This window comes from Squalius cephalus (assembly GCF_949319135.1).
Source record: "Squalius cephalus genome assembly, chromosome: 20".
Taxonomy (NCBI): Eukaryota; Metazoa; Chordata; class Actinopteri; order Cypriniformes; family Leuciscidae; genus Squalius; species Squalius cephalus.
Window position 1 is genome coordinate 12,587,184 of NC_137141.1, and position 17,006 is coordinate 12,604,189.

The window sequence follows — 17,006 nt, forward strand, 5'->3', positions numbered from 1 at the left end:
TGTAACTATACATCTATCTATCTATCTATCTATCTATCTATATGTATCTATCTACATGTATCTATCTACATGTAACTATACATCTATCTATCTATCTATCTATCTATCTATCTATCTATCTACATGTAACTATCTATCTATCTATCTATCTATCTATCTATCTATCTATCTATCTATCTACATGTAACTATACATCTATCTATCTACATCCATCCATCCATCCATCCATCCATCCATCCATCCATCCATCCATCCATCCATCCATCCATCCATCCATCCATCCATCCATCCATCCATCCATCTACAGTATCTATCTATTGAATACCTACCTACCTACCACCAAACAACAAACGACTTTTGAATATATGTAAACTGATCACTCTGTTGCACTTTCATTGCATTGCGAATATGTTTAAATTGCACTATAAACCCAAACTTCAAGTAAAGGGGAACCAAGCTTCGTCTTTGCGAGCACATGCAATGCTCGGTGACTAACAGTGGTGCAATTTTACTGTGAACCATTACAACATCTAATGCGGCATTGCAAAATCCCTGTAACTTAGCAGTAATGAAGCCATAAAAGTCTTGAGAAGTGATCTGAGAGCTTTGTCCGCTGAACCCTGTGACAGTTGTGTTACAGCCGCTGTGACTCTGCAGGGTGGCGAGCCGTAACCGTGGCGTGAAATCGCTCTGCAGCATCTGCAGGTCAGGAGATGGGAAAACTTGATGGAGCGCGACGATAAACAAGAACTTGGCCAGGCGAGTTTCTGTCAATCAACGGCAGATAAGGAGTCAGTGTGGAACTACTGACAAACAGACCGACCACAGTCATCACTTGCCCATCTTACACAGACACTTGACACTGTCATACCACACCCTGCTGTCAAAACAAACCGTTTAGAGGAGAACTAGACAATACAGTTTGAATGCAAATCAAACTTTACATAAGATACAGTCTTGTTTTACCAAGGTAACTGAAGTGTCTGCCAAAATACCATGGTTACTATTGTTATTTTTACTATGAAATATAAAATTATATTTGATATCTTCTTTTTTTTTATGACAATGGTGGCTAATTTAAGAGTTTAAGTAAATGTGCTGCTTGTCTGCAAAAGTTGCCACCATGATGCGCAAGGTTTGGTTGAAAAAAAAAAAAAAAAGTTAGAAAAGAAAAAAGAATATAAAAATTTGGTTAACTGTAAGCTACCTTACCATATTAGATTTAACAGAACAATACTTAAAATTTTACAGTAAAATACATGGTTTCTTAAAGTATGAATTACATATATTTTGTCTACAATATTCAAAAGCTATATTTTATTCAACAAGACAAAATATACTTTTCCAGCAAAACATTGTTAAATTGCTACAGTAACATCATTTGTAAAATGATGACAGTAAAATAATGTTCTTTTTATTTATAGAGTTATGCTTTTTAACTTTTTAAGGATGCATTAAATGGATCAAAAGTAATGCTTTACAAAATAAATGCTGTTCTTTTGGACATTCAAGAAAAAAAAAGTCTCAAGTATTAATAATAATAATAATAATAAATGTTTTATGAGCAGCAAATCATGTGACACTGAAAACTGGCGTAATGATGAGAATACAGTTCTAAATTTTAAATTGTAAAATTTCATAGTATTACTGTTTTACTGTATTTTTTTTTATCAAATAAATGCAGCCTAAGTGACAATAAAAGACTTTCAAAAACTTTTCAAACTTTTGAACAGCAGTGTACATTGATGCGTATTACGCAACATTTTATGGTATTAAAAGTCCATTTCTACAACGACCTGCAGATTTGCCTTGTCATCTCCCAGTCCTGCTTTTTCTCTTGGCAGCTTCGTCTCGCCCTGTGTGACTTCTCAATTAAGCTACAAAGAGTACACAAATCAAATACAGCGTTTGGCTTGGTTGATCAATGCCTTTTTAAATACAGCTGTTCTTAAATGACAGACAAATATCTTAATCTCCAGCATTTTTGAACAGAAGCGTAGACTTTCACTTTTCAGGTCAAGTACGTTACATAAAACTGGGTGGGGAAGAGCATAACAAAATCATTGAACATGAGTTGCTCTTCTTTTGTCCCTATTTTGTGGGAAATGTGAATTTGACCAGCCACATAACTACATTGTGTCAAATACTGAGCAAATAAAAAAACCTCACTAAGTCCGGTTAAGCCTGAGGCCCTCCATTGTTTTGTTTAGAGCAAGATGGTTTCTCCCGCCATTTTCTGAGTTGTTGTAAGTGAATGGCCACTACTGAACTCTGTTTACACATGTAGAGATCAACAGGGGAGCGTTACGGGTCACAGAGATGACATATCTGGACCAGACGAGTCTTATTTGCAGCGAAAGGCAGTGTTCAAAAGCTTCCCTGTCTTGTTCTATTCATTCATCTGTAGTGGGGTTCTGGGTGACTGCAAAACTGAGACTGGCTGTCTTCACCTCAACTCTTCCGGCTTGTTTACGTAGCGTGTTATTCCAGAGCTCTTGAACCATGAGTTTACATCCGAATGGCCCATAGTACTACGGGGGATGGGATGGTGCGGCCCTGTGTGAGGACAAAGAGAGAATCCAACTTTCTTGCTGGTTTGTTATTCTTTCATTGGGTTTGATTGTTATTCTTTTACTTCCTGCTTTAATAGAAAAACATGGCAAAACCATAGCGCCAATTTCAGGCCTGTTTGTGGTCTCCTGGCTAGGGTTTCGGCCAGCTTTAAACTGTCGACAGCCCTTTACAGCTGCAATGGAGGAACATGCAGCATTTATGCCAGACGTTTCTGTATAATTTAAACATGTCAGTCTATTAGATTCTCGTTTCATGTGGCGTTTACTACTTTCATAAAGTTTTGAGGCAAAACAACAGCACTAATACTAGACGTAAGATTATGCAAAACTGCACACGTATACAAAAACATTATAAGTTGTCGGCTATTAGCCAACGGGCGAGTCGTTTAAACAAACACACTGAAGTTGTGGTTCTTTCACCACAAACCTGAGAGCAGACATCGGGTAAATAATCTCCTCTCATCTCTGTGCGGAGCCATGCGATGAGAAGTGAAAAGCGGAGACGGCGTCTCAGTGTGTGTACTGTTTGTTTGCGTTAGACTGCTGTTTGAAGAGGAAACACAAGATCACGCCCCACTGCGAGCACAAACTGAAATAAAAACATTAATAATGCTATGATTTCAGAGGGCGTCGTAGAGATATCAGGTTGATTTCAAGTGAAGACAAAGATGTACTATTTCTATTACGCATTTTAAGGCCTAACTTTACTGTTTGTAGTATAAATAAATTTAAGTATAAATTAAGTAGTATAAATTTCTTATAAATAAAAGACCCTACAAAGTCAAGGTTTAGTCAAGGTTAATTGAAAAGTTGTAATTTAGAATTTCATGACAATTTTCTGCCCTGTTTCTGACCCTTCAAACTGAATTAACTGGAGACTATTCAAAAGTATAAATCTATTCAAGGTTGGAAGCTATACCCAAGGCAAAAGGTGGTAAAACACCTTAATCAATAAATATTGTGTCTATTTCCCAGGCATTCACAATATTTTGCTCAACCCCTGTGTGTGTGTGTGTGTGTGTGTGCATTTATATATACACTCACCTAAAGGATTATTAGGAACACCATACTAATACTGTGTTTGATGGAGATGGAGATTTGTTGATGCACATCCAGGGCACGAAGCTCCCGTTCCACCACATCCCAAAGATGCTCTATTGGGTTGAGATCTGGTGACTGTGGGGGCCATTTTAGTACAGTGAACTCACTGTCATGTTCAAGAAACCAATTTGAAATGATTCGAGCTTTGTGACATGGTGCATTATCCTGCTGGAAGTAGCCATCAGAGGATGGGTACATGGTGGTCATAAAGGGATGGACATGGTCAGAAACAATGCTCAGGTAGGCCGTGGCATTTAAACGATGCCCAATTGGCACTAAGGGGCCTAAAGTGTGCCAAGAAAACATCCCCCACACCATTACACCACCACCACCAGCCTGCACAGTGGTAACAAGGCATGATGGATCCATGTTCTCATTCTGTTTACACCAAATTCTGACTCTACCATCTGAATGTCTCAACAGAAATCGAGACTCATCAGACCAGGCAACATTTTTCCAGTCTTCAACTGTCCAATTTTGGTGAGCTCGTGCAAATTGTAGCCTCTTTTTCCTATTTGTAGTGGAGATGAGTGGTACCCGGTGGGGTCTTCTGCTGTTGTAGCCCATCCGCCTCAAGGTTGTGCGTGTTGTGGCTTCACAAATGCTTTGCTGCATACCTCGGTTGTAACGAGTGGTTATTTCAGTCAAAGTTGCTCTTCTATCAGCTTGAATCAGTCGGCCCATTCTCCTCTGACCTCTAGCATCAACAAGGCATTTTCGCCCACAGGACTGCCGCATACTGGATGTTTTTCCCTTTTCACACCATTCTTTGTAAACCCTAGAAATGGTCAACGCATTCTCATCCTAGGGCGTCATATACTGACGCTTTTGACATTTCGTCTACATCGAACGCACATGGCACCCTTTAGCGTCAATATGACACGCACAGAGCTTTGTTCGGTTATGGGTAGGTTTAGGTCTGGTGTAGGGTTAGGGTTAGACCCAGGGCTCGAAATTAACTTTTTTACTTGGTAGCACTGGTGCTCCCAACTTCAAAAAGTTAGGAGCACCAGCAAAAATTTAGGAGCACCCACCAAAAATTAAGGAGCACCACAACTACAAATTATATATTAACAGATTTTATTTCATCCTGTGGCCAAGATTTGAAATTTGGTCTTCTGGCTCTATATCATCTCACCCCGATGATATTGGCACATGATTTGTCATTTGACATTAATTTAGTGAAGGCAAGCTCTTCTTTGGCGATGGTGTATGCGGTGTTATATTCATAGACAGTATGGTTACATTTGACGTATCCTGCCGATTAAAAGCCTTAATAATTGAACCTGATTTGTTTGCCACACACCTGTCCCTGCATTTTTTGCTTGGCACTTGGCACTCTATTGCTATTAATATGCTGTATTAATCTTTGTTAATCTTAGTTAATAAAAATACAGCTGTTCATTGTTCATTAATGTTACTTCACAGTGCATTAACTATGTTAACAAATAAAAAAAAAATATTTCAATAATGTAGGCTATAGTAGCCCAAATGTTGAAATTAACATTAACAATGGTTAACAAATTAACAAAGTGCAGTTTATTAATAGTACATGTTAACTGTGTTAACTAGAATTTAATAAGTGGAACATTATTGTAAAGTGTTACCGATTTGTTATACACCGATTCAGACGTCTCGTGAGTGTGTTGGACAGATCAGTTGTTTTAACCATTCATTAAAGTGAATCGGTTCAAATGAGTCATTAGTTCGCGAATCGGACGTGTCATTAGTGGACGTGTAGCATACGGCAAGCGTTGTGTGATAATCCCGGTAGTTTATTTTTTAGCACAATTCACACTCCACGGTAATTTAGGAGAAAAAAAAATCTCCGAATGCTCCACGTGAAACTTCGGTCTTCCGCCCTTTTTCTATCGTGTCAAATGATTTTGATTAATATGCGCGAGGGAGAGAGAGCAAGACAGCGCTCGTGTTGTTTGAAGACGTGAGAGTACACGCGCGCGGCCGGGGCTTTCTCTCGTCAAGCGCAGCAGTCACTCACGCACCGATCAAATAAGGCTTTGGCGGCCGCCAAAAAAAATCAATGCAGGAAACCCCGGGATTGGTATAGCGTTGGATAGAATGACGGTCCGGCCATCGCGTATCAGCGCACATACACACTGTGAAGTAATTTGCAAACGTTTTTTAGAGAAATGAAAACAGGTCGCACCACAACCATTATTTGCACTCGCACAAATGCTCCCAAATATATTTTTAGGTCGCACAGATTAAATTTCAGGAGCATATGCGACCAAAATGGTCGCAATTTCGAGCCTTGGTTAGACCGCTAGGAGGCGCCTTCTGGCCCATATCTATCTGCGTCTCATATTGACGCTAAAGGGTGCCATGTGCGTTCGATGTAGACGAAATGTCAAAAGCGTCAGTATATGACGTCCTAGGATGAGAACGGGCTGAAATGGTTATGCGTGAAAATCCCAGTAACTGAGCAGATTGTGAAATACTCAGACCGGCCCGTCTGGCACCAACAACCATGCCACGCTCAAAATCACCTTTTATTGCTTAAATCACCTTTATTTCCCATTCTGACATTCAATTTGGAGTTCAGGAGATTGTCTTGACCAGGACCACACCCCTAAATGCATTGAAGCAACTGCCATGTGATTGGTTGATTAGATAATTGCATTAATGAGAAATTGAACAGGTGTTCCTAATAATCCTTTAGGTGAGTGTATATATATATATACACACACAACATAAACTCTCATTTATTTACATATAATTAGTGCAGAATCAAATCTCTTCAAATAATAACAAATGCAGTAAACAAAGTAATAAAATAAAGATAGTTTTCATTAATTTATCAACATGAGTAATATAGATTTTTTATTTTTTTTAAAAATCGTATTTCTTAAAGGAACATTATTTAACTTTTTTTGCTCAAAATTAACACAATTTTCAATACAACATCAATACTTCTTCCAAAACGTGTTTTTGTCTTACCCTGATTCACTATGGGAAGCCTATTATAAGTGTTTATATTTTAGACCTTCAACCTCTGGTGAATCATCCGTAAAAAAAAAAAAAAAAGTAAAAGAAAAAAGGCTGAACAGAGGAGCTTCTGCTAGCAAAAAGCTGAGCTCGTAATAAAACAAGAATCAACATTGACTTGGCTTTTTGGAGATGGCGTTTTTATTACTCAGCAGGTGAGTAAGGTATTTTATTAAACAGATAAACTGCCATATGTGAAGGGTCATTTCCTTATGGTTGTTGTAGCGCTGTGCTGGAATTTATTTTCAAGGAAGTACCGTGTCTATTAACAGGTAAAGCTACAGTAGCATCTTCAGCCCAACCAAAGGTTACATAGTGTACCTTTAAAAAATAAAAATTTTGTACATCCAGGTATGCGACAAGAATTCAATTTATTATATATACAAACAAATACAGTAATATATACTACAATTCAGAAATGAAAAACAATTTAAAATAAGTGTTCTATTTTAATTTATATATATTTAAAATGTAATTTTTTCATGTAATGGTAAAGCTGCATTTTCAGCATCAATCCTCCAATCAGTGTCACATGATCCTTCAGAAATCATTCTAATATGATGATTTACTGCTCAAGAAACATTTCTTATTATTATCATTGCTGAAAACAGTTGTGCCGATTAATATTTTTGTGGAAACTGTGATATTTTCCAAGCATCTTTGATGAATAGTAAAGTTCAAAAGAACAGCATTTATTTGAAATAGAATTTGTTTATAACAATTTAAATGTCTTTACTGTAACGTTTGATTAATTTAACGTGTCCTTGCTGAATAAAAGTATTAATTTCTTTCAAAAATATATCTTTGAATGGGAGTTTATACCTATAAGAATACTTATTATTTCTATCCCTCGCAACTTATTATCTACTCTGTGCTAGTGACATCTCTACTTAAAAATAAAAACTAAAGCATGCTTCAACTGCAAAAGTGAATATTATGCGTACGAAAAAAAGAAAAAAAAAGAAAAGAAAAAAACCTTCCCACACAAATGAGAAAAAGCCTATTGAAATGAGAAAAGAAACCGACATGGTGACTTCATCGAAGCGTGATTATTCCTGAATGCTTTGCATAACAAGAAGCTCAAATCGGCATCAAAATTCCGCACCACATTCATGCAAGTCACAAGTCACATATTCGCATAGTAGCTAAATGCACAGTAAGCTGTTCTCATTTGGCACACGTATAGCTGTAGGTATGTTATCGTTCTAGTGAAAAACTGGACATGACGGATGAAGGAAGAGGGCTCACACAGAGCTGGGGTTAACATGGCTCCTTGAATGATGTTTTGATCCCAGTAAAAACAGAACGGCCGAGCAGCTTGGAAACAGTTTATCTGAGTGGCCCTCGAGAGGCGGGCTGTGTATGTGTGTGTATGTATGTGTGTGTGTATATGATGTGTGCCCTCACCCCTTCCTGTGCTCCACAGAGGGGCCAATATTTCATACACAAGAGCCCAGTGTTCAACGGATGTCCACTTTCACCTCGGCATAGAGACCCTTTCATTGGTTGTGCAACTTTCCATTTCTATATATCATCTCTTTGAATGCACATCACAAAAATGGACAAAAACAATGCATTTCCAAATTACTTTTGTTTTGAATAAATTAAATGGTTAAATAAAGTGCTGTCAAATGGATTAATCGCAATTAAGTTTTTGTTTATGTGAGTAATATATATATATATATATATATATATATATATACACACACACACACAAACATATATATATATATATAACAAAAACCTCTGTCTTAGATGACTAATCAGGATTTTTTTGAATAAGAAATGAATGTATGAAATCCATATATATATATAGTGTGACGTAGCTAATCTGGTTCATTTCTTTTTGGCTAGTAGAAGTTCTGAATGGCCGGTAACTTAAAAATTTAGTAGCTAAATTGGCCGGTGAGTGAAGAAGTTAATTTCAAACCCTATATTCAATATTGACATACAGATAAAAACAAACAAAACAAAAAAACTGAAAAAATATCTTTAAAAAAAATAGGTAAAACACATCATAAAAGGAGAAACTAAAGTCGTGTGTAATAAAATCATAGAAATTTGAGACTAAATTGAACTAAGTAGGCCTAACCTCTGTACCAAGCAACCACCAGAACATCCTAGCAACCACATAACATACTTGCAACTCAGAACACTGGTTTTATAGATCATTTTATTGATATGTAAATAATTAATCACTGATGAATAATTAAAACTATAAGCTTATAAGAGCAAAATATTGACAGATTCGAAATGGCAAACCACAAACAATAGAGTCAAATTCTTACATAAACCCCAATTACGAAGACTCCATCTGCCATATCCTCAAGGAGTTTCACCGGCCACCATTATATAAGCATCTTTAAATCGCTTTTCAACCTCAATGTCACGGCTACAAGCTGAACTGGGACGCTTGAACAGAGCAGCCATTCTCTAATGGGCAAATAGAGACATAGTCATCGCAGAGAGAGCAGCTGTATAACCAGGGGACGCTGCCCGGGTCATGTCTGCACCGATCTGGCAGTACAGTACCACACTACGCCTTTATTACACAACACAATTGGCCCATCTGTAGATCAGGCAGAGGTGCAGATCGCAGTCACAGAAGCTCTATTTGTTCAAGGCCCTTCGTCTGGGCTAAAGCTGTGACTAAAAGGCTTTAATGTCACGTTCTTACAGTATAGAATTGCAGTGTGAATTCAGCGAAGACTTTCAGTGCACTCACCTCCTTTATAAACTCACAAACGGTTGCTTGTCCGAGCACTGATGAGAAAGTGATAGAAAAGACTTAACAGACAGGCTTTTGTCAAGGTATAAGGGCTGTTTATTGTAATTAGTTTCATGACCAGAACAAAACATCAGTGGAATTGAGCAAAACAGCTATGTGATTGCTACAATAGCACCGCATGTCTAAATTAAAGAGACAGTTCACCTAAAAATGAACACTGTTCCAAACCTGACTTACTTTCTTCTGTGGGAAAAGAAAAGAAGATGTTGAAGAATGTCAATGGGGTCCAAAACAACATGGAAACCCATTTACTTGTATTATACGGATAAAACCATTTAGATATTTTTCTTCAAAATATCTTCTTGTGTTTGGAACAGTATGAGGATGAGTAAATGAATGAATGTTAATTTTGGAGTGAACTATCCCTTTAAACGGACGACTTTCCAAACAGAGCAGACAAGTGCTCTCAAACATGTGTACGTACGTAATGTCGAGACGATTAAACACGATAAGCACTCAAACACAGGTGCATCTCCGGTCCTTCTGCTGTTGCACTGGTGCGTCAAATTACACACTGAGAGAGAAAAGGGGAAAATCCTCAGAGCAAATGTAATGACACAGAACGAGCTGACGTTCAAACACTAATCACATCCATTCACCCGTCAGCACACACTGGCTCTCATCACACAATAATCACATGCGACAGGCCGGCACTGAAAGAGTGCATCTGGATAAACTATATGTCAAATACATATGTGAGGAGGTATAGGTCTGCAGGACAGAGCAGAAATTTTTAACTAATAGATGAGAGGGAACGACAAATGAAAAAGGGAAAGAGTGAAATGGCAAAAGGAAGAAGAAGGGATGCAGAACACAGAAGGCAAAGAAAAGGAAAAGGCCAATTTTCAAGGTTTACTTTCATGTCACTCAGCATTAGGCATTATTGTACACATGCATACGTCATTATTGAAGGAATTTTTGTCAATTAGAATCAGAACTAGAAGGAAAATTTGTCAAAACAATTTTTTTCAACTTTACTGAAAGTGAAAAAAGCCAAGAAGTTTGTGTGACAAGGCTGCAGTGTTCAAATGTAAGATAGACAGATAGATAAAACGACAAATAGATAAAATGACAAATAGACAGAACGATAGATAGATAGACAGACAGATAGATAGATAGAACGATAGATAGATAGACAGACAGACAGATAGATAGATAGAACGATAGAACGATAGATAGATAGACAGACAGATAGATAGATAGATAGATAGATAGATAGATATAGATAGAATAACAAATAGACAGAACGATAGATAGATCGAATGATAGACTGAACGATTGAATAATAGATAGATAGATAGATAGATAGATAGATAGAAAGAATGACAGAGAACGATTGAATAATAGATAGATAGATATAGATAGAATGACAAATAGATAGAACGATAGATAGAATGATAGACTGAATGATTGAATAATAGATAAATAGATAGACAGAGAGATAGATAGATAGAATGATAAATAAACATAATAGTAGATAGATAGATAGATAGATAGACAGACAGACAGACAGACAGACAGACAGAACGATAGATAGACAGACAGACAGACAGATAGATAGATAGATAGATAGAATAACAAATAGATAGACAGAATGATAGATAGATTGAATGATAGACTGAACGATTGAATAATAGATAGATAGATAGATAGATAGATAGATAGATAGACTGAATGACTGAATAATAGATAGATGGATAGATAGATAGATAGATAGATAGATAGACTGAATGATTAAATAATAGATAGATGGATAGATAGATAGATAGATAGACAGATAGATGGATAGAATGATAGAATGATAGACTGAATGACTGAATAATAGATAGATAGATAGATAGACAGATAGATAGATAGATAGATAGATAGATAGATAGAATGCTAAATAGATAAACATAATGGTAGATAGATAGATAGATAGATAGATAGATAGACTGAATGATTGAATAATAGATAGATAGATAGATAGATAGATAGATAGATAGATAGACTGAATGATTGAATAATAGATAGATGGATAGATAGATAGATAGACAGATAGACAGTAGAATGATAGACTGAATGACTGAATAATAGATAGATAGATAGATAGATAGATAGATAGATAGATAGATAGATAGATAGATAGAATGATAAATAGATAAACATAATGGTAGATAGATAGATAGATAGATAGATAGATAGATAGATAGATAGATAGATAGATAGATAGATAGATTAATTGTCAGCTGTTGAGATAGAGGTGTTTTTGTCAGTGAATTAGGGTAATCAGTTCAGGACGAGTGCTAGAGCTCACAATGTTCTCTTATATAAGACTTAATAAAAAGCACAGGGCAGAGAGAACGCTTTCTCAGCTCAGATTTCATTATGTCTAATCTGCAGTGCTGTTCTGCATCTGCACACATACAACACTCTAACGTCTAACAGACACACATCTCTCGTCCTGTTCACTTATAATGCTACTTTCTTACATCACAAACAGCCATTTAGAGTTACATGGCCATATGTTTAAGGTTGTGGCATCATAACCATGACAGCTTATTTTGCATAAATGGTCTGGTTATACTAAGGAGGGAGTGTAATGTCTGCAACAGAAAAAGTTAATTTTATGCCAACGCTCAACCTGTCCAACTGGTCCTAACCTTCAAACTAAACGATGCATATGCCATGTCAGCGGCTGCTGTCACAAAGATATGCGTCTTCTGTTGTGCCCCTTCACACCTGACTGAAGTTTATAAAGCTGACTCCAGCATCTCTGCATCCCTCGAGAGGACACACACCTCAGACAGAAGTGGACAATCATGCTCTGACCAAGACAAAAGAACAATGCAGACAGTGTTGCCCTAAAGGTGCACTGCCATCTAGAGGCTGCAAAGAAAACTATTTTACTGAGGTGAGCCAAACTCGTCCTGCATGCTTTGTGATACAGACACGAATGACACGTTGATTTACATTGAGGCACATTCATTGATTTACATTGAGCTAGGAACCCAAGACATTTATAGAGGTTGGGCTCTTTTAACTTGAGTCAGTCAGTAATCACCTAGCAATTAAAAGACCCTACCCAGACAGCAACATAGTATCAGCCCAGATCTGGCCCAAATCTGGTTAATGTGGATTTCACACGGTCCAGATGTGGGCCGGATCTGGGCCGACACTATGTTGCTGTCTGGGTAGCTACCTCCTAAGCCATTTAATACTGTTTTTGATTAATACATTGAGAAAAACCCCATCTGAAAAGCTATTTAATCAGACACTTTATTCAAGAGGAGTCCATCAAAAAATAAGCCACAAACCCAAAATTGCTAACAAAATGTTCAGAAACATGACTGTAACAATAGTGTTTAACGGAGACTCGGATTAGCGGCCCATGTTTAAAGACCCCAGGAAACTGTTTGACTTGTTGCAGTTGTCTTTTTCCTTTAGTGTTAAGTTCAGGTAGGACTTTTCAAAGCACTCATTCTATTTGTATTTGTATGGCTTTAGTTACATCCTAGCTATAATACATTATTTGTTCCTTGTTAGCTGTGTCAGGTGACATTGGAGGAGAAACTCTCATTTTAGAGAGCATCTGATTGGACAAAAATTCGATGTAGTGCAAGATGAGTCATCAATATTTTTTGCTTGTTTTTCCAGAAGAGAAAAACTGCAAAGTTTATGTGTATATCTTCAAAATGTTAATTTTACAAATTTTTTAGCATAAAACAGACATTTTTAAGACCAAGTTTGACTTGATGGGGTCTTTAAACATTTTGTGTGGACATGTATTTGTACCTGGTTCCTCTTTGTCTTCGTACTGCCTCACCAGGATTGGTGCAGGTCTCTGAACCGCCTGTGCTGTCTGGGATCTCTAAACACACAAAATGAGAGGAGATGAGACTAGGACAATAGCGGAGGAGAGGGGCGTCGGGTGGACACTGTATGCAGAGGGATTTTACAGGGAACAGAGGGGAAAAACATAGTTTTAATCTCCCTCATTCAGGGGGGTAAATCCCCACATATGGGCGACCTACAGACCGAGAATCCTGGGTTAATGAGGGTCTCAAGAGTTTGCACACACCACTAAAGAGAACACTTTGTTTTTGCGATTAAGAGAAAATCAGGGACAGAGGTCGCTCCTGAGCGGAAATTAGCGGAACACTCAGACGTACCCAGAACAAACTACACAGCACAGACAACCAGCATTTGCTTACCATTTTATAATAACTTGAATAAGTTATTTAAGCAATATCACACGAGTAAAAGTGCTACAGTGCTGAGTCTCAGTCTGTCTGGAACAAGCACAGAAAAGCAGTCTAACAAACAGTTAAAAGTCCCAGTGCTTCTGGAATGTTGCTCAGATAATCAGATTTGAGGGGCGAAACCAGAGACCACATAGAGACGGTCCACTCGTACATTTATGAATGGGATAATATCTAGAATATAAAAGCCTAAGAATTATTTTGTGTGGGATTTGAGGACAAGAAGCTCAATTATTGATCCTATTATTTTCAAATTTTATTCTTAAATTGAATGAAACGGTTATTGAAATTACTGAAACTGAGATATGTCTATATATATATTTTTATAAATCAGATTGCAAAATGTTAAATGTTTTCTTCTAGAAAGAAATCAATAATTTTATTCAGCAAGGACACATTAAATGACATTAAATGAAAACATTACATACAAAAGCTTTCTATTTCATGTAAATGCTGTTTTTTCATCACTTTTATAAGTAATACAGTATATTTGTATTGCATGATTAATATTGTTATATTACTACGTTTCACATATAAGTAAGTAAAAGTAAGTAAATTAATGAGATTTCTTTGTTATATTCCTGTCATGCGAGCTCAACAACGCTGCCAATGTGCCTATTTACAATGTGATTTTGCAGAGTTGAGTATTGTAGCCAATCTCACAGATTTCTGTTAATAATAACAATAACCAATCAGAGGTGTTTAAGTTACCGGTAGTGAGAATCCGCTCTTAGTTCTTATTCACAATTTAAAGAAAAGTTTGCTTTTCATGAGACTTTGTGACTTTTCCTACATGCTGCAGTGCAAACAACTGACAAAAATAGATTTTTAAATGTAATAATAGTGATTGCTGGTCACTATTTTGCTGGCTATAGTGGTAATTCATTTTGAAATCAAAAAAGAAATTAAAAGTTTTTGTTTTCCATCAAGTGTTAGTTTTCCTACATCGCGAATCTTTTAGTTTTACAAATGAGGACAATCTTTGAAGGATTTGGTCATCACATCAAAAAAATGTATGACTTATGAGCTTTGAAGTTCTGGAAAAAGTTGTGTGAAGCACTTGAAAACGGGACTGTCACGTCGAGGGAGTAAGATTAGATGACGTCAACCTTGGCTTTTGATGAACTGATGTCACTGAGCAGTAAATCATCACATTAGAATGATTTCTGAAGGATCATGTGACACTGAAGACTGGAGGAATGATGCTGAAAATTCAGCTTTGACATTACAGGAATAGATTACATAAAAAAAAAAAAAATCAACTAGAAAACAGTTTTAAATTGTAATAATATTTCACATTATTACAGTTTTCACTGTATTTTTGATCTAATAAATGCAGCCTTGGTGAGCATATGAGACTTCTTTCAAAACTTTTAAAAGGTAGTGTAGAATATATGAAATTCCACCATATTTTTAATCATTAGACAAGTGATCAATTACATTAACCAAAACATAATGTTATAATATTAATCATTGTATAATGAAATGAACATTAATTCCAAATTGAACCCCTCCTTATTACACATTTAAATGCCTATGGTGGAAATAGTTATCTTTTAATAAAAAGCAATAACTTTCTTAAGTTATTAAACTATTTTTCTGCCGATGTCACCAAGGCCACACGGATAAAGAAAAATAATAATTTAAAAATCATAGCCCACTTTTTACAATTCAATCAAATCCTAATAGTTACATTCAAGCTGTGTCCTACATTATTTCCTGCTGTCACATTACGGAAGTCGCATTCAAACATAATTATGTTTATTAATATAAATGAAAGCTATTATAGTTGTGCTTCCTGTTTGTAACACAAGCAGAACTGCATCACTCTTGCTTCTTAAAGAAATAATTCAGGCTCTGTCGCTGTACTTGCCAGATGTTCTGTGTCCTGTAGCTGAGGGGAGGAGACAGTCATCACATGATAAACCTCAGCTTCTTTCTGTTCCTCCGATGACCTGAGGTTTACTGACAGCCCACTGTTCTCAACCACTGCACCTGGTTGTCATGGATACAACATATCAATATCTCAGACTGCACGCAAAGTACAGTATGATATGATATCTGTGCTCAACGCCCAAGAACAACAAACTCAATAAAAATACCACAGTGATCATAACTCTATCATTAAACCATGCATATTTACAGGAGTCTCTGTCATGTATACATATATTTTGATAGCCTGTAACATGTTTGTACATTCAACAGTGTTCTCAGCAGGTTGAATGTGATGTTTCCAGCAGCTTTGATTTGTCTTTGTTAGGGGAACTCTATTGCAGTTAAGAGGAAAGCAAAATAGCATTAAATTCTCGCTCCGTCAAGGATGAACTCTTGTTCGTGCAGCTGGGGTGTGTGTTTTTTCTTTGGCAGCACTAGTCTCTAGGCAACACGGAGGCTCTTTTTACTGTGAGCAGAGCGATCTTGGCTTAAAGTAAATATTGGTATAGGCCAACACAGGAAGAGGTTTGGGATCTACACCGGTGTTCTGTTGCCCGGGACTCATAACTTTAGATGTACTGTCCACACACTTTTGGACTGCAGATGCTCTAAGTACACTAAACATTTAACAGCAAACATTTTAAACGCCGGTCAGTGTTTTCCAAAGCATCTCTGCTTAATAACTTTTATTTACTTACACAGGTTTCTTTTTAGTGTGAGGTTTTGGACAGTCTGTTTTAGTTTTGAAACATGATACGGAACTAATATTGACTCCAAAAAAGTCCAACACAGACTTTATTCATCACAAAAATGCAAGTTTTTTACCCAATCAGAGCTAGATGGATATTCAGGTAAACTGTCAGAAACAGTTAGTTAGAGAGTTAATACATTTTTGAGCAATTAGATTGCAAAACTTAACTATATATATATATATATATATATATATATATATATATATATATATATATATATATATATATATATATATATATATATGTGTGTATATATATATATATATATGTGTGTGTGTATATATATATATGTGTATATATATATATATGTATATGTGTATATATATATATATATATATATATATATATATATATATATTTCAACAACAATAATAAATGTAATTTAATGTAATTGATTGTTTCATCTTAAAATGTCCTTCTTGTTGTGTAATCTCCAGCCGATCTAAATATAATTATAATAATAATAGAATTATGCAGATCATAATGTAGATAATTATTTGAAAATTCCCTTCTTGATGAGAGGTCAGATAATTGAGAAAATTATTTTATAATTCCATAATTATATATTATAATTATTAATGTATTTATGCATTTAATAAAAGCATTTATC

General features: G+C 36.1%; 1 protein-coding gene across 2 annotated transcripts in view; it reads right to left on the reverse strand.

Annotated features, from left to right (window-relative positions):
• kiaa0586 (KIAA0586 ortholog) overlaps nt 1-17,006 on the reverse strand; it is a 123,880-nt gene that overhangs the window by 15,261 nt on the left and 91,613 nt on the right. For both annotated transcript variants that reach the window (XM_079853950.1, XM_079853949.1), the window contains 2 exons: nt 15,583-15,704; nt 13,243-13,318 (listed from right to left, as the gene is read on the reverse strand). In XM_079853950.1, coding sequence (XP_079710076.1) covers nt 13,243-13,318; nt 15,583-15,704 — 198 coding nt within the window. The remainder of the gene's footprint in view (nt 1-13,242; nt 13,319-15,582; nt 15,705-17,006) is intronic.